The 17,550-nt window shown below is 57.3% G+C and overlaps 2 protein-coding genes across 2 annotated transcripts; one reads left to right on the top strand and one right to left on the bottom strand.

Moving 5' to 3' along the window:
* Positions 1–52: 52 nt before the first annotated feature.
* Positions 53–10,378, bottom strand: ATG9A (autophagy related 9A). Its single transcript, XM_030952173.1, has 14 exons — positions 10,197–10,378; positions 9,927–9,970; positions 8,509–8,573; positions 8,058–8,219; positions 7,813–7,954; positions 6,159–6,907; positions 5,713–5,866; positions 5,310–5,489; positions 4,275–4,520; positions 3,762–3,982; positions 3,226–3,343; positions 2,831–3,053; positions 2,567–2,709; positions 53–2,460 (listed from the first exon to the last, which is right to left on the bottom strand). The coding sequence occupies exons 1-14, from the start codon at positions 10,297–10,299 to the stop codon at positions 2,455–2,457; spliced, it is 2,556 nt and encodes an 851-aa protein (XP_030808033.1). The 5' UTR covers positions 10,300–10,378; the 3' UTR covers positions 53–2,454.
* Positions 10,379–10,499: 121 nt separating this feature from the next.
* Positions 10,500–17,430, top strand: ANKZF1 (ankyrin repeat and zinc finger peptidyl tRNA hydrolase 1). Its single transcript, XM_030952316.1, has 16 exons — positions 10,500–10,542; positions 10,897–11,046; positions 11,329–11,438; positions 11,830–11,932; positions 12,331–12,515; positions 12,790–12,905; positions 13,023–13,176; positions 13,376–13,598; positions 13,775–13,873; positions 14,061–14,216; positions 14,309–14,407; positions 14,821–15,085; positions 15,574–15,685; positions 15,792–15,959; positions 16,068–16,138; positions 16,739–17,430. Exons 2-16 carry the CDS (start codon positions 10,926–10,928, stop codon positions 16,857–16,859), a joined length of 2,103 nt encoding a protein of 700 aa, XP_030808176.1. The 5' UTR covers positions 10,500–10,542; positions 10,897–10,925; the 3' UTR covers positions 16,860–17,430.
* Positions 17,431–17,550: the final 120 nt, after the last annotated feature.

The raw sequence follows: 17,550 nt of genomic DNA, 5'->3' as shown, positions 1-17,550 counted from the left end.
GAGCCCCTGCGGGGCCTCCACAGAGGTCAGGCAGGACGGGGCACTGCCCTCCCAGGGATAAATATAGCCCCTGCCTCCTCCTGGGAGCTCCCCGTGCCGCCGGAGCAGGCGGCTGGCTCCTCCCAGCCTTCTGCCGCCATCGCAAGGCAGGCGCAGGTGGGCTGCACGCTACCACAGAGCGAAGGGAGACTCGGACACAGGCAGGGATGATACACCCCATCTTTATTAGACGGCTATACAGCTGTACAGCGAGGGCACGGGGGTTTGATACTGCACTCCCCAGGGACCTCCGTGCCCGCACATCTCAGGAGGAGATGAGGAAGAGTGGCTCGCCATGCACATGGGACACTGACGACACAAGCAAAACATGCGGCAAAGACTTGGGCCTGCTATGCCTGGCATCTCCCTCCTGCCAGCCCAGGGAAAGATCCAGAGTCTTCCCCTGCCCCAGGGCACTGCCTCCAGCCGTTCAGCTGTACAGACCACCAGCAACTCCATTAGGAAGCCCAGACACAGTGTCCCATAGGCCCAGAGAGGGGAGGCAGCAGCCTGGGCACCAAGAGAAGCCACTGGAAAATCTGGGTTCCTAGATTTGCTTTCTGCTTTCTTTCACCAAGCCATGACAGCCCCAAGCTGAAGCTGCTGTGGAGCGGTTGCAGCCACTTCTTCATGGAAGGACCCCAGCAGCACCCACATTCACAGAGCCCTGACCCCAGCACTGAAGAGCTGATCCCCACCCTGAGCTCTGCTTTAGAAGACTCTGTTTGATCTCATACAGACCCCAGTAGCTCCAGCTCTGCCCAGCCCTCCCCATGGCAATAAGGAGCCTGCTACCCCAAAGAGCCTGCCCCTGTGCAAGCCCCTTGGCCCTGCTCATGGCTACTCAGGTGCAGAAACACTGGCAGCAGGTGGCTTAGAGCTGTCCCAGGCTCAAAGGGCAGAGGGCAATAACCCTGGCACGAGAAGAGGGATGGCCCTGGACTCCAGAGACAGCAGAGGAGGGTGTGCAGTGCTCGCAGAGCGCATGACAAAAGCAAGCAGCCCCTGCCAGAGGCAAGGGGAATGGAAAGGAAGTCGTAGGCAGGAGTTAGCTGGGATGCAATTCCCCAGAAGCTGCAAAGAGAAAAGAGGGGAAACAGGAGGATGGTGGGAAGGTCTGAGGCTATATTGCACAGCTAGGATCCTGACTCCCCACCACCATCCCAAGTCTGGGCTGAGGTGTGCCTCTCCTTTCTGGGTTCAGGATGCCCCTCCTTGCTCTGTCAGGCATGAGACAGCTGCATGGTCTCCACAGCAGCTGTCTGAAACCATGTTGTAAGCAAAAGGAAGGTTTCAGGAGGAAACGAGGAGCTGGGAACCTCTGGGCAAGATTTGAGATGAACCAAACCCTTTGCCGGGGAAGAGGAAAGGCCCGGTTCCACAGGAACAGCTGCATCAGAAGGACACAACCAATACAACAGCACCCAGGCATGGGAAAAAGGCCTTTTTTGTGCCTGGAGAAAAGGAACCAACACACAGAGCACAAGACCTTCAGGGTGGGCTCTGAGTGGGCTGTGAGCACTCCCGAAAGATGCCAGGCTGCTCCACACTGGGGTCTCTTTGGCACTGCAGGAGGGCCCACTAGTAGCCCACATCCCATAGGTGCCAAACATGGGAGGATGCTGCTGCCCTGGCATGGAGGCATCACTCCAATGGCCCTTTCTTCCATGCAGGGAATGGGCCAGCTGTCATGAGTCAGGGAAGAGCTGCAGCATCCTGGATCGAACCAGAGCTCTTCCCACCAGCTCTGTATCTCACCTGTACTCATACCAGCAGCAGCCACCAGGGCCCACCCCTCTGCAGGGTGCAGGGACAGAGGGCTGGGTGACTGCCCAACTGTTGTCCTGCTCTGGGCTGAGAGGCACAACACTGGTCCTCTCTAGGAGGACTAACATGGTCCTAGGCACCTTCTCAGGGCTGCAGGCAGGGCAGAGTGGTGCTACAGGCTGAGCTCCCTCAGACCACCCTCAACAACTCCTGCCCTCATTTTGACGGCAGGTCCCAGCTTCGGGCGCACATCTGGATGGAGCTGATGCCATCTCCCGTCTCTTTGAAGAGCAGCTGCTGCTGCCACCTCCAAAGCAGTCCACCAGCAGCTCCTCACTGCTAGTCCCATCACATCAGTTTCCAGAGGCTCTGCAGAGATCCTCCGACACGGACGACACAGATGTGAACACAGACACAGCTATGTACTCACACACGCATTCACCCCACAAGTCAGAGTGGCGTTGACTTGACACATGGCTAGACACAAGGTGCCACAGCAAAGACGCTGGCCTGGCAAGTTTTGTCTCTTCAGCAATTGATGGCAACAAAATGTCCACTCAGTACAGGAGAAGAATCAAGCCCATGCCACATCCTGCTGTCCAGGTGGCTCCCAATCTGCAAGCCCCATGAGATGCCCAGTCTACCAGGCTATACCTGCAAGATAGAGAGACAATGTGGCACCTGCTGGGACCAGCTGCCAGCACCCCAACCTGGCATCAGAGTACACCTTGCCCTTCTCAGCCACAGCCACCACCCTTACCTTGTGAATCTGTGGCGGAAGCTCATCCTCTGAGCTCTCCTCTGGCACAGGCTCTGGGTGCCTCGCTGACTGCCCGTCCTCGGCCCAGCCTCCCAGAGGAAGGCGGGAGAAATGTGATGGGGCTCTGTGCACTGTGCCTGGGTCTGCAAGAGAGGCAAGAAATTAGATTAGCTACCTGGGGGACTGCCAGTGCCTAGCCAGTCCATAAAGGACATCGGTTACAGAGCTCTGACCCAAACTCAGACCTCTGCCCTGGCTCCGTACCTGTGATGCCACCGTATCGCCGCTGGAAGCCAGTCTGCAGCGTGGCTGTCTCCTCAGCAGGCTGCCGTGGTGAGGAGAAGGGGTAGCTGGCAGAGCGGGGAATGGGGACAGGGCCACCCCGCTGAGTGTCCAGCTCTTCGTGGGCACTCTCCCCACTCTCGTCACTCTCCCGGCGGTGCCAAGTGTGCCGCTCGGGCTCCAGCTGGGCATGCTGCTTGTGCAACTGCAAGCCAAAACACGAGTGACTCAGCTGCGTGGGAGAAACCAGATGCCCAAACACACCCTCTCCACAGCACTGCATACACACTGGTTTTCTCATCACAATGGACAGGGCGGCCCAGCCCTGCCTGCCTTGCTCCATGCCCCTCTGGCCAGCCTAGCTCTGGGTTGCTCACCTCGTGCATGTAGAGTGCATGAAGACTCATCTCAGTCGAGGCATACTCTGACAGGATCATGCTCTGCAGTTGACCCTCCCAGGCGCTGCTCCCCGAGCTCACGGTCCTTGCATCAGCACTGCCACGGAACACACCAGTATTGTTTCCTGCCCAGGTGCCCCCACAACGCCCAGCCCCTCTCCACTCTAATGTCAGGCTCACAGAGATCTGCTCCTGAACTGGGTATGAAGAGGCCCCTCTGCAGCATCTCCCAAAATACACAAGCCCTGCTACACCACTGCCTCTTCCCTACACAGGGGTCTTTCACCACTGTACCTACAGGAGAGCAATAGGACCCTGACACTATCCTTTGGGGCCAGCCTTAGCACCTGGCACCAGCACCTAGACCTGAGTCTAACTCTGCTTGTGAATGTCCCTTGCTGTCCAGACTGCAGAGATAAATGCCACCATGCATCTAGGACAACAGGATGGCATTTGGGCAAAGGGTAAAGGAACGTCCAAGGTGTCTGGCTGCCCTTCTCCAGCCAGCAGCTTACCCAGAGGCTGTCATGGCACTGGCACCACGAGGCTGGGCTGCCTCTCCGTCCCTTCCCGATGCCTGGAAGCCACTGGAAGGCTGCTGGGCAGACTGGAGTGGGGAGAAGGAACGCAGAGCCGAGGCCACTTCTGAGAGATGGCGGGAAGCCTGTCCGTCCCGGCTCATGTGGAAGCCCAGTGCTGAGGAGCCTGCTATCACATTGGCAATCAGGCTGTGAGGCTGCAGAGTTGAAAGAGAAAGTCACTGTCCTGTGCAGAGCTGGAGGACTGATCTCACCAGACACACAGAGCTGGGCTATCTTGGCCCCTCTCCCATCTCACAGGGCTCTAGGACAGCCTGTTTGTTACCTTCTCTAGAAACTCAAAAGTGTCCCAGATAGTGCTGATCTACCACATTTTCATCCCCAGATGCATCTCAGGCAAGGGCAAAATTACCCAGAGGGCCTGACAATGAATTTCCCAGCATGTAGCAAGCACCCCAAGAACAACCCACACGCCCTGAGCCTGGGCACCTCTGACTCCGACTGCAGGGACTGGATGGAGCTGAAGAGGGCGTTTTCAGGGAGCACAGCCTGCTGAGCCAGGGCCACGCTGCTGTCCCGGTGCACCCGCTCCTTCAGGAAGCCGATGAAGGCTGTGCTCTCGCGGGGTGGCTGCCACTTGGGGTTGGTGATGGCAAAGTGCATGAGGGATAGCTCCGTCTTGCCGTCCTCTGCCTGCTGGTAAATGGAGGCCTCCGTCTTTCCTGCTGACATCCACTGTGGACAAGAGATGGGTAATGAGAGACAGGATCTGCTTTGCAACCCTGCCAGCCCTGGGAATCCTGCAATCAGTCTGGGCAAAGCATGCAACACCCAGCCCATGCAAGGCCATGGTGCCCTATGTAGCAGATGCTACACCAGAAGTCCCCATGCTCATTCAGCCATCTCAGGAGAAGAAGCAACAAACACAGTTTGTTCCAACTCCATCTCAGAACATGAATTGCTGCAAGGGAACTGGGGAGCTATGAACAGTCACACAGACAGGAACAATTAGAGTCAACAAATAACTCCTCTTAAAAGTTTCCTGCCACAATGAGTTCACTTCCTTCCTAGTTGATGACTGTGTCACTAGGAAGTCTTTCCCTAGGCAAGTAACCTAAATTCCAAGGCACACAAAACAGATGGACCCCTTTTCCCTCCATCATAGATTTTTCATAATGGAAAATGCTTCCTATTTTCTCTAGACTGCTTCTCTCCTGAGCACAAACAGGAGAGAAGTGACCACACTTTCTAAATGTCCACATTTCACTCTCCTGAGGACACAGAACCCTTGGCTGTGAAAACAGGCAATGACATCAAAGACATGACACAGCCTGATTCCCGAAGCATCTGGTCAATAATCACAGCTGGGTCACAAGAGCCTTCTGGAGCTGGTGATGTGTGCTGCCAAATCCAGACACCCTACCAAGAGGTGTGTGGCTGGGCTGTGGGCTGCCAGGAGTGGCGAGTTCGGGCCTCTCATGGGTCTAAAGGAGCAGACATGCTGGTGGGCAGCACAGGACCTACCGCAGGGTGGCCGTGCTGGCGCACGTCCATCTGGGCAAAGGAGCAGGTGTCACCCACACCCACCACCTCCACGGTGAAGTTACGGAAGAAGTCAACAATGTCCAAGGACTTGGGCCGCAGGCAGATGATGAGGATCAAAGGGGTAATGATAGGACTCAGGAGCTCTTCCAGGATGAAGACCTGAGCACAGAAATGAGGGGTTCAGCACAAACTTGAGGGTCAAAAAACCCACAATCCCAAAACAGACCCCAGAGGTAGCCCTCCATCTTCTGGGGCAGGGTATCTCTGAGGATGCTGCCTTGCTCCTCTATAAGCCCAGGAGCTGTTGAGCTCTCCAGCACTTTCTCCATCCTGTGATGGATGGGGGTAGGTGTCCCCAGCCCCACAGTTAAGCCAAGCTCACCGCTTTGTACTGGAAGAGCTGGGCAAACTCGTCCCTGGTCTCGTAGCGGTGGGCATTGCCTTGCCAGTGGTCAGGCATGTAGTGGATGTGTGCCAGGATGACTCGCAGCAGCTGCTCTGGGCAGAAGACCAGGTGCTGGTCAGGGATGAAAGACCTGCACAACAGGGAAACATCACAGCATTACACCTCAGTTCTTGGGAGATGTCATCTTGGGAGGGCAGGGTGACTGGCCCATATCACAGCTCTACCTGTAGCTTTCCGACCAGAGCAGCCCCTCACACCATACAACTACCGCAGCCAGGATCACTACCTCTCCCCAGCCAAGCCCCTCATCCACACAGATTCACATCCACTTGCAAGCAAAGAGCATGTTTACATATTGCTGCCAGCCCCACTGCTCCCTACAGCGCTGCCAGGAGCACAGGGGCAGCACAGACCCACCTCACCTGCACACGGTGATGCCCACCCCGAGCAGGGTGACCGTGGTCAGGACGTGCTCGACCGCAAGCACGTCCTCATCATAGATGGTGAGAGCGATGAGCACAGCCAGGATGGAGCCAGCAAAGAAGGCCACGTTCTTGGCCACGATGGTGAGAAGCGGGGAGATAAAGCAGTTCATGTATTTGGAAGCTGGCTTGTACCCCTTGCTGAGGCGTGAATGCAGTTCGTGATCCAGCTCGTTGAAGTGACGCAGGTAACAGCGGCCATAGAGAGACCAGCAGCGGGCACCCAGGCTGCCCGGCTCCCGCTTCAGGATCTCCGTGTAGCTGAAGAAAGCATAGAGGATCTGCCAGATGAGGATGAGGGGGCAGAGGAGGAAGTTAGCAATGCCAATCCAGAGGATGCGGGTGCTGAGCTTCTCAGCCAGCTCCAGGCGGTTCCCGGCCCGCTTGTATTCAGCCTTCAGGCTCCACTCGTTCTCAAAGAGGGAGCCGGGACCCCAGAAGAAGATGAGCTCAAAGTTGTACTTGAGCCCACGTGTGTAGAAGACGGTGTCTCCCAGCAGAGGCAGGCGGAAGCGGATGGGCAGCAGTGACTTGTTCACCATGGCCACCATGTAGTTCTTGAAGCGGAGGATGCGGTGATAGATGTCCAGCTCTGTCAGCTCCTTCTTGTGGATGCAGATCTGGTGCTCCTTCTGGATCTGCACAATGCGGGCCTGCACCTCCTGCCAGGTGTAGTAGGGCAGGGTGGACTGGAAGGTGGACAAGCAGCAAGATTAGGAGCAAGAAGTATCCAGGGACAGAAGCCAGGTCCCAGCACACACCTCGGGGCGCTGGCAAAGTGCATGCAACACCAGGGCGTGAGGCACCTTCTGGCACCACTTCAGCCTGCAGCAGGCAAACCCCACACCCTGCCATGGTGCCCTTTACCCCCTAGATTAGCACAGATGACTGTTTCCCAGCCACACATGCACCAGCTTCCTTGGAGGCATAAACACAGGTCCAGGCTTTCGTGGTTCCTCCCAGAGCTACCATTTCGAGTCAGCAGGGAGAAACAAACATGGAAGGGACTTAAGCAGTGTCCCAGAGGGACCCCATGGAAAAACTGGGGACAATCCAAGCCTTTCAGCTCACCCCACCTTTCTCAAGATACTTTCTCCATCCAAAGGATGCACACATGCCTTTTCATGTTGTTCATCAGAGCAAGGACTCTGGGCTAGACTGTCTATGCAAGCCTCAAACCCCGTCTGTGACACACTGATCTGCTGTGTGACCTTCACAACTAAGTAGCTCCAAGCCTCCCAAATAAACAAGGAAGCTGAGGTTGTTCACATCTCAGGGAGGTACGAGGATATCCTCGCTTATCTGTGGAAGGCATCACAGAAAAGGCCACTGCTGCAGAACACACATATTGGGTGGCATATGGCAGCGGCACGCGCCAGCAGGCGGAGAGGCAGACTGAGCACAGAGAGGGTAACACGGAACAAACTGGCTGCTGGAGGAGAGGCTGAAAGGAGATCATGTGGCTATGGAGTAGAGGGAAGAGTGCTCAGTCTGACTGAGGAGAGGAGAGGCATGAAGGCAAGTTGCAAACACCAGCAAATGCCTCCCATGACCCTCAGCAGCCCTGCATGCAGCCCCGGGCTCAGCGACTTACCATGGGGATCTTCAGGGCATTGATGTAGAAAGAGTGAATCTCCCAGTAGCAGCAGATATTGTAGATAAATTTGACGAGTCGGTGGATCCAGAAAACCCCAGCTATCACCAGGATGCAGATGAGGAAGCTGTTTGCCTGGATTCTGCAAGCAAGAAGAGGCAAGTAGTGGGACACAGGTCCAGACAGGAGCCCTGAGTACTTAGGAAAACAAGAGCAGTGGCTAACATGCCCTCCACTGCCCCTACCTTGCACTGCAGACATTTGGAGGGAGGAAGGCATCTGGCAGAGTCACCTTAATGGGCTCAGTGGGATGCTGGCTGTGATTTAATGCTTTGTTGGCAAAGAGGATGTCATAATCAACACAGCTGATAAGAAAAGTGGTGAATGCCACCACAAAGATGAACTGCCTGTGAAAAAAGAGAAGTGTTGTGAGGGAATCACCCTTCTGCTCCACCACTAAACGTGAAGCAGCCAGGGTCATATGCCACAGAGATGCAATCCCACAGCCCTGGCAGCAGGAACGCTCACAGGCAATGGTTCCTCAAAGTGAAATGTGGGTCTGGGGCATGGAAAATCCTGATGAAGGGGAGACAGGATATTTATGAAAGAAGCCCTTCCACCTACACAGCTGCAAGTGCTTGGCAAGTGCCTGGGGCTGTTCCCCAGCAGCCACAACAGAGGGGAACCTGCACTTACATGAGCTCAAAGATCTCTCCAATGAGCATGCAAGTGAAGCCATTCTTCTGATGCAGGTTATAGACGTGAAATCCACAGTCAAGGAAAACAGCATGGAGACTCCTTTCTGATGAAGGATGAAGAGGCTTCTGTCCCACTGATTTCCACAGCTCCTCAGCCAAGTCTCCCTTCACCACCAAGAAAAAATCTGTCCCACCCCCACTCATCAGCAAGTTGGTTCCCCAGTGCAGGAAAACAAGGAAAACACTCTGAAGAAAAAACTCTGCCCAGGTAAAGCATGGCTGGGGTAGAGGGACTTGGCTTTGTTTGTGCTCCTTCCTTCCTGCACTCAATACCCACAGTGGGGTCTGCTGAGCACAGAGCAGAAACTCAGCCTGCACTCAGGCTGCACAACGGTGCATAGGGCAGGGCAGGCTAGGGCAGGACAAGACAGAGACAGACAAAACGTATTTAGTGACACCTGGCACCTGCTCCTGCCCCCAGCAATGTGGTCAGCATAATTAACACCATTTCATAAGGCAAGCAGCCCTGCTGTGTCACCGAGGGTGTCACCTATTAGTGGGTCACCCTTTGCCCAGTTATCAGGCACTGAAGGTCCTGTGAACCAAGTAGATAAATCAAACGGGGTTTCTGCTTTCCCTCCCCATGGGCCTCAAGATTCCTTGGCACCAGGCTGATTACTCTCTTCCGTGCTGTCCTTGATGGTCCCAGGCACCTGGCCAACCCAACAGAGGTGATGACCCCATGACAGAAGAGGGAAGTATTAACAGCACCCAGAGCACTAACCACAAAATCAAGGAGTTACAAATCCTAAGTGGGAACTTGTACCACAGCTGCTGGTGGACAGTGAGACCCAGGACCCCTCAGCAGCCAGGGATACCCCCATTGTCATCTGCTTCCAATGAGGACTAAGTGAATGACTCCGTTTATGTCATTTTTGAGTCTTCATTACAATCATTATATTGATTTAGCAAACCATATATTAAGATATGTCCTGATCTGTAAAGAGTCCAGCTGATTAGAAACCACAAACTAAGAGATACTATAAAATTCTGTTCTGCGCTACTTATAAAATTGTACTACACTGATTCTGCCTACAGAAATCCTGTACTACCCTGATTGTAAATGCCATGCTAGCAATAAAATTCTGTTAAGACTATAACACATTAACTGTAACGACAACAGTATCATCGTCACTTTCCCAAGAATTCCTAGAAGCACGTGTATGACCCTGTGTCAAGTGACAGCGTCCCAAGGCATGGGGGGTTCTGTCAGCCCCTCTGGAGCTGTGTACTGTCCTACAGGAATGGCTGGCACTGCCCAAGCTCCAAGTTACACAAAGCTCCATGTTTTCCCTGTACTTAGAGCGGGGAGGAGGGGGATACATCCCGCCTGACCCTCGCCCTGCAAAAGGATATGCGAGAGAAGAACAGGTCGAGGTTCTCGATGTGATGCCACGGAGCTGAAGGAAGAAGCAGCACAGGGTGAGGGGGTCCTCAGTACACTCACCCTTGGTGTTGTCACCAGCACAACCTACCCCTTCCCCGCTGCCCCTGGCACCCGAGGCCTCACTCCAGCCCCGCAGCCGCCACCGCGGCTCCCCTCGGGGTCCGGCCTCTCCCCCGCGCCCCCGGCCTCTTCCGCACCCCGCCGCCGGCCAGGCCCCAACCCCCGGTGCCATCGCTCACACTTGGCGCCCTCGGGGACGTGGACGAGCAGGTCGCCGCCGCCGGGGGGAGACTCGGTGGAGGAGCTCTCCAGGCGCTGGTACTGCGTCTCGAAGTGGGCCATGGCGGGGCCCCGCGCCGCCGCCGCCGCCGCCACCGGCGCGGCCCGGCCCGGCCCGGCGCGGCGCGGCCCGCTCGGCCCCGCCCGCGACTGGCGGGCACGGCGCCCAATGGCGAGCGGGGGGTGGGACGCGGCAGCCAATGGGCGCGCGGGATGTGACGAGAGGCGCTTCCGGGCCCGGCGGCGGCGGCGGCCGCGCGTGAGCGGCGGGGCGGGCACGGGGGAGCGGCCCCGGGGGTGACGGGGGTACGGCGGGGGTCACGGGGGTGACGGGGGTACGGCGGGGGTCACGGGGGTACGGCGGCTCCGGGAGTCACGGGGGTGCGGCGGTCCCGGGGGTGACGGGGCGGCGGCGGCTCCGGGAGTCACGGGGGTGCGGCGGGGGTGACGGGGGTACGGCGGTCCCGGGGGTGACGGGGTGCGGCGGGGGGGTCCGTATGGGTGCGGCGGCCCGGGGGTGACGGGGGTACGGCGGCTCGGGGAAGGGGCATCGCGCGCGGGCGCCGGGCGCGGTGCGGGATTGTCCCGAACACAGAGCTCGGACCGCGGCAGAGCGGTGGGGCCGGTGTCGGGGCGGTCGCTGACGGGCCCGTTCCTCAGACGCTGTCCCGTCCCCGGAAGCATTAGCCATGCCGGAGAGCAGGTCGGTGTTTGAGGCTGCCCAGGACCCTGAACTCCTGCACGGGCTGAGCCTGGTCACCGGAGCTGCTGCGGATGCGGGTGCTGCCCAGCCGGCTCCTGCGAGCCACGGTGCGTGGGGCTCCGCAGGAACGGCGGGAGGGAGGTTATCTCACTAAGCTCGTGTCCGCCACAGATTTGTGTTCTGTCCCCAGCTCAGCTTGGGTGATCACCCCGGAGCTTAGCCATGGGAGCTACCTGGTGGGTGGGTGGGTAAATAGGCTTTTTTTTGGTGACCCCCCAAGGTCCCCGAAGCTCCTTCAAGCATAGGTTTCTTTGGGTTGGCTGAGGAGGGACCGAGGAGGCTCCACTCCTTGCGGTACACCTGTGCTCAGCCCTCCCTTGTTCTTCCAGAGAAACCTGCAGCAGCCAGCTGTGAGGAGAAGCCCCATGGGGTCACCGAGGTGCCAGAGAGGATGTGCTGCTTGACCTGCGGGCAGGTGTTTGGGAGCCGGGAGGAGCAGGTGAGCAGGGCTGAGCAGTGTGAGGTGGGACTGGGGCTGGCATGACTGGTGGGATCCTGCTATGGAAACTCAGCCCCAGCATGGTGCAGCCCAGTGCTGGCTGTTTGCCCACTGCTCACGACCTATTGAGATCTGGCACTCAAACCTTGTATGTTGTCAATTAAAGGTATCATTTACTGGAATTAAAGAGTAAGTGCAGCACAGGCTTGTACTTGTTCAGGTTAATTGTTTCATGGGTAACTCCTTAAAATACTGTGATTTTCCAGTCAGGACTGCTGAAGGAGCCCAGCATCAGTTTAGTCCTTGGGGTCTGTCACCTCATGCCCTTTGGTGGTGATGGCTTTCATGAACCACCAAGATGTTGCCAGCTCATATTTTTTTTGCTCCACAGACTGAGCACTACCGTCTTGACTGGCATCGCTTCAACCTGAAGCAGCGACTCCTGGGGCGCCGGACACTGCCTGAGGAAGTGTTTGAGGAGAAAACCCGCACAGGTGAGAAGCTGGATTGTCTGCATTGGAGCCCAGGGGCTGTCAGCAACCTCACTGGGGTTCCTCTGTACAGGGATGAAGCCCTCTGCTAGTTCAGGGTTCCTCTATTCTGTCCCTGTGGGGTCTTCTCAGGGTCCAGCACTGCTCCTGAGCTGTTAGGATTTGTTATAGGCAGAAGGGGATGTTTTAATTGTACCCCTGCCTAACCATGTCTGGGGATCCAGAGCTCCACGCTCCTATATCCCCAGGTCACAGCCTGTTTGTGATATATAGGGTTATTTGACAGAACATTTCTGGGGTTGTGGGCACTCTGCAAGTGCCCTTGAAGTCACCTAGAGAGTTTCGGGGAGGCTGTTCAATAATCTTTGCTTTATTTCACTGCATCTTTCTTTTCCTTGCAGGTGATGTTTCCAGCATCTCAGGATCCGACTCGGATAGCTCTGATGTGAGCAGTGAGTCGGAGTTGCTGCCCTCTGTCAGTGACAGTGGCCAGACCCCCCAGATTCCCCGCTCCCACAAAGTGCTGCTCCGCAATGCCAAGGGCCAGCTCATCTCCGCCTACCGCTGTGTGCTGCTCACTGGGAAGGCAAGTCACAGCCCAGCTGCGTGGGAGAGGGAGTCCAGAAAGGTGGGGGACATTCAGGTGTAGATGTCTCTCTGACATCTCTGCCTCTTGTGATAGGAAGGGTGGACTCTGGTGCCAGGTCAGAGCCCCAGACTTGTTGGTGGCTGTTATTGGGCTCTGGGGTGCTCCCAGAAACCTGCTTCTGGTGCTAGGAGAGAGGCTGGTCTCTGTTCTGGGGACAGCAGGAGGTAAGGAGGTAACGCCATGGGTGCTAGCAAGGGTGTCTGTGTATCAGGGTGACATTGAGGAGCCGGTGGAGCTGACGGCATCACTGCAGAGCCTCGATGCAAGCACGTGCTGGGTTGTGCTGATGATGGGTGGCGGGCACTTCGCAGGAGCAGTGTTCCGGGGGTGAGTACAGGGGGACAGTGGGACTGTCCCTCTGGGCACAGGCAGCTGGAGCTGCTCTTGCATGTTAATGTCACGCACACTAAGCTCTGTGGCTCATGTCTGCCCCTCTCCCCACAGCCTGCAGGTGCAGGAGCACAAGACCTTCCACCGGTACACGGTGCAAGCACGGCGGGGCACAGCGCAGGGCCTTCGGGATGCCCAGACCCCGGGGTCAGCCCCCAGATCTGCTGGGGCCTCCCTGCGCCGCTACAACGAGGCTGCACTGCTCAAGGTGAGGGTGCACTTAGCAGGGAGTGCTCCTGCTGCCTCTGCCGCACTGCTGCTGGGGGGCATGGCAGGGGCAGTGGGCTCTGGAAGAAGGGGCAGGGCCCAACTGGGGCTACTCTCTTCTAGATTTGTCCCTGCTCTAGAGCTATGTTTGCCCCATATAGTGTGCTCAGGATCCCATAACGCTTCTCCTTCCTCCCCAGGATATTCAGGACCTCCTGGCAGCCTGGGCACAGCCCCTGAGTGAAGCTCAGCGCATCTTCCTCCGGGCCCCTCATCACAACCATGCGCTGCTCTTCGGTGGCAGGAACCCACCCCTCACCCGAGGGGACCCTCGCATCTGTCACATCCCCCTCAGCACCCGCAGGGCCACCCTGCGAGAGGTGCTGCGAGTCCACGCCACGCTGGCCAGCCTGCAGGTGTACGGTGAGTTGGACCAGCCCTCGTGCCTGTGGGTCAGGGCAGGTGGGGTGATGTGGTCCCTCGTGCATTAGGGGATGCTACCCTATGGGGTGGAGGTGCTAGCTCTTCAGCCCTCAGACCCTGGAGACATGGGGTGCTCCCTGTCCCCAGGTAGTGATGGGAGCACCCTTGCTGCCCAGGGAAGGACACACCACTGGAGGACATCATTGGGTCCCCCAGGAGGGTCTGGCAGAAGAGGCAGAAGGCAGAAGTGGATCCCCCGCAGGAAGACACAACAGGTGAGTTGAACCATGGAGGGAGACATGACTCCGAGCAAGCAGGTGGGGTTTGATGTTATGGCATGGGCCAGATTTGCAGCTTCAGAGTGTGGCTGGACAGGAGAAAGACAGGGTGTTCCTGGCTCAGAGCCCTGAGTGAGTAGTTCTCTGTGTGGAGCCTTAGCCCCAGTCTTATCACCCTCCTCAGCCCCAGAGGAGGAGGAGGAAGAGGAGGAAGAAAGCCCTGCAGGGGAACTGGAGACTGTGGAAGTGACACTGGGGACCTTGCACCTCCGGGAGTTCGAGGTGATGCCCAAGCGAAACCGCAAAAGGAGGAAGAAGAGGGACAAGAAGGTGGAGAAAGGTGAGGGGAAGAACTGGCAGGGGCAGTGTAGGAAGGCCATGGCTGGGATGCAGGCTGACTCTGACCCTCTTCCTCACACGTTGCCTGTGCAGGGCCTTGTGCTAAAGAGACTGGTGGGCAGCCTGGCTTGGAGGCAGTGACAGAGCTGCAGGGGGAGGCTGAGGCTGGGCTGCTTCCCTGGAGCAATGGAGGTGAGTGGGTTGGGAGCTGTGTTGGCTGAATGCCTGCCCCATTTACTGCTGGCTTGTCAGTGGGGTGAAGAGCACATTGTCATGCAGATACCCAGAACAGCTGGATCTGAGAAGTCTTTAGTGCAGTCATGTGCCTTTGAGTGAGCCAAGTGTGTTTGAGCCAAGGGGGCCAGGCAGCACCTGGCTAAGCCAGGTGTGTTGTGGGGATTGGAGTGGGTCTTACTTTAGGAGGAGACTTGGCTACTGACAACAGTGCCTAGCAATGCCATAGCACATGGCCACAGACTCCAGAAGGTGCTGGAGATCCTGCAGTGCCCAAATCCAGCTAGCAAGCTGAGGCATTATGTGTGTTGCTCTGAGTGCTGCTCTGCCCAGTCTGCCCATTGGACTCCCCTCCTGTTCTTCCCTCACAGGAGACCCTCAGACCCAGCTCTGCGATGCTCTGTTCACTGCCTGCAAGACAGGGGATATGCAGACACTGCGGCACCTCCTGGGAGTGCCAGAGAACGGGGGCCTGCCAGAGCACAGTGAGGATGGGCAGTCTCTGGATATGGCCCGCTCCTTGCTGAACCAGCCCGTGGACAAGCAGGGCTGCACCCTGCTTCACGTGGCAGCTCAGGCTGGCAGGGCTGAGGCTGTGTGTCTGCTGCTGGAGGCAGGAGCAGACCCTGCCCTCAGGTATGGCTGCAGGGCACCCAGTGCTTCACAACTCCTGCTGTGGGAATCCAGCGATTCACTCCTGTCTCAGCCACAGAGAACTGGTGCCACTCTTGTCCTAGGACAGCCAGTATTGGTCTCTGTGACCTGGGATGTCTGGGGTTTTTATAGGAGGCCTAGGAGCTGAGCCACCCTTCTCTCTGCCTGCCTGGTCTGGCATGGCAGGAGGTGGGCAGTGCCTCAAAGTGCACCCAGGTTTATTGGTGGGCTGTTCCAAGGGCCCGGATGAGACAAAAGCCCCATGCAGGGGCTTTGAGAGGCAAGAAGGACTTGGAGGATTCTAGTATAGGAATAAGGAACTTTCCCCTCCTTGGCTGTGATACTGTGGCCTGCAGTACACACTGCTCATCTCTGGGGGGTCTGTGGGCTCACAGCCCAGTGGGATGCAGACAGTAAGATGGCAGTGTGAGCAAGCTGGTCTCCCTTGTCTGGTTTCCCTTGTCTCGCAGGGACAGGCAGGAGAGGACCCCATACTGCACCTCTGCTGACAGACAGACCCGCAATGCCTTCCGCAAGTTCATGGTGGCCCATCCAGACAAGTACGACTACAGCCGTGCCAAGGTGGGGCCTGCCCGCTGCCCTCACCCACAGGGGAGCCCCAGAGCAAAGCTCTCCCTTCCCACTCGTGCATTGCCCCGGCTCAGTGGGAGATGCTGCCTGCCCTCAGGTGCCAGGGCCCCTGACACAGGAGATGGAGGCCAAGAAGCTGGAGAAGAAGCGGGCACAGAAAGCCCAGCGGAAGCAACGGGAGCAAGCACAGCGGGAGGAGCAGCAGCGCTGGGAGCAGGAGCAGGAAAGGAAGCAGTGGTTTGCAGCCCTGTCTGACAGGGAGAAGGTGAGGATTGGGAAGGGGATCCAGCCCAGATAGGGCAGTGCGGATGTGGTGTGCTCTGGGCACAGCAGCTCCCAAGGCTGCAGGGGCTGAGCTGTCTCTGCTCCCCAGAGGGCACTGGCTGCTGAGAGGAGGTTGGCTGCACAGCTGCAGGACACCGGCATGACTCCTGCCAACATCAGGTAACCATCCCAGCAGCATGGCTCTGAACACAAATCCTCCCATGTCAGTACAGCTGTTCCCTGCCTTTCTTGCTCCAGTTCTCATTTCCAGTCTAAAGCTATTCCTGACCACTCAATTCCCGGTAGTGCTTGTATAGTTTCCTCCCTCTCTTGCCCTGCTCCCCTGAAATATTTTGCTAAGGATGACTTGGTCCACTTGCAGCCAGATCTACAGCAAGTCAACGCCCCAGCCACTCCTGTGTCCCTGTTTGCTTTCCTCTGCCACCCCACCAGGTTTGTTGGCAGCCAGCACTCCCCATGCTTAGCTGGGCAGGGGCTTTACAACCTTTATAGGGCCAAGCCCCTAAATGTGGTATTTGCACCTAAATGTTCATTCTGCCTTAAAGTACCTCACATCACACTTTGACAGAGCATGTCCCCCAGGGAGTATGTCCTGGCCAGGCCATTGGGTGAGCACATCAGCCCTGTGAGAGCAGAGGAGCCCCAGCTCCCTCAGGCTGCTGATGTCTTGTGTCACAGTCCAGGCAGGGAACCCTTTCCTCTACTAACTCTTTTGCAAGCGTCTCCTTTGCTCAGGGCCAGCTCTGCTCTTTCCTGCAGCCGCTGCTGGCAGTGTGGAGAGTCCCTGTTGGGACGGATCCCCTTCCACTACCTCGACTTCTCCTTCTGTTCCACGGCCTGCCTGCAAACACACCGCCGGGCCCAGGCTGGCCACACCTAACGCTGGAGGCTGCTGCCACCTGCCAAGGACCACTGTGGTGGGGACGTGGCTGAGCACTGGCTGTGCAGCAAGGGAGAGCCTGTGCAGCAGCGATGGCAGAGGGACTGAGCTGGCCATGTCACTCTCTAGGCATGAATATCACTCTGGGTGGTGACTCTGGCAAAGTTAATAACTAAGACGTCTCCATGTGCTAGTATGAGGGGCTGGGACTGTTTGGTGGCCTGGCTTCAGGCAGGGGTCCTGCTGCCAGCTTTTCTCATGGCTACCTCACAGGTTGCTATCTGTAGGTGTAAGGACAGATCCTGACACATACAGACCCTGCAGCCCTGAGCTACCTCCAGCCATGCCTGTGGACACCATCAAGGCTGTGCTTTTACCTCTCCTCTCCTGGCTGCCATCAGCATCTCAGCCATCATGTTAGCAGGTACTTCCTCTGCCTACATTGTCAATAAAGAGGTGCCTTGACCCCCTGGCCATGGGGGAATCAGCATGGTCACTGGAACTATTTGGGATGAGTGTGGCATTGACATGCAAATCAAGCTCAGTCCTGGGTCCCTTAGTCATTATCACAGGCCCTGCCTGTCCCCAAAGGTCTGTGCCAGGACCTGTGCCACTTTCCTTAGCCCCTGTGCTTCGTCAGCCCCCTGCCATCTCCCCAGCCCCAGTGAGAGGCAAGGCCAGTGCCCAGCAG

Source organism: Camarhynchus parvulus, chromosome 7 (assembly GCF_901933205.1).
Source record: "Camarhynchus parvulus chromosome 7, STF_HiC, whole genome shotgun sequence".
NCBI lineage: Eukaryota > Metazoa > Chordata > Aves > Passeriformes > Thraupidae > Camarhynchus > Camarhynchus parvulus.
The sequence above is the reverse complement of the archived record's forward strand: the minus strand, read 5'-3'. Positions and strand labels throughout refer to the sequence as shown.

What these genes read in the sequence shown, in the direction of transcription:
- ANKZF1 (XM_030952316.1), top strand. Translation starts at nt 10,926, where the DNA reads ATGCCGGAGAGCAGGTCGGTGTTTGAGGCTGCCCAGGACCCTGAACTC. An exon ending in GGCCAGCCTGCAGGTGTACG is followed by an intron (nt 13,599 to 13,774) that starts GTGAGTTGGACC and finishes CTTGCTGCCCAG; the next exon opens with GGAAGGACACACCACTGGAG. An exon ending in ATGACTCCTGCCAACATCAG is followed by an intron (nt 16,139 to 16,738) that starts GTAACCATCCCA and finishes TCTTTCCTGCAG; the next exon opens with CCGCTGCTGGCAGTGTGGAG.
- ATG9A (XM_030952173.1), bottom strand. Translation starts at nt 10,299, where the DNA reads ATGGCCCACTTCGAGACGCAGTACCAGCGCCTGGAGAGCTCCTCCACC. An exon ending in CCAAATGTCTGCAGTGCAAG is followed by an intron (nt 7,955 to 8,057) that starts GTAGGGGCAGTG and finishes TCTTGCTTGCAG; the next exon opens with AATCCAGGCAAACAGCTTCC. An exon ending in ATGCACTCTACATGCACGAG is followed by an intron (nt 3,054 to 3,225) that starts GTGAGCAACCCA and finishes TTTGGCTTGCAG; the next exon opens with TTGCACAAGCAGCATGCCCA.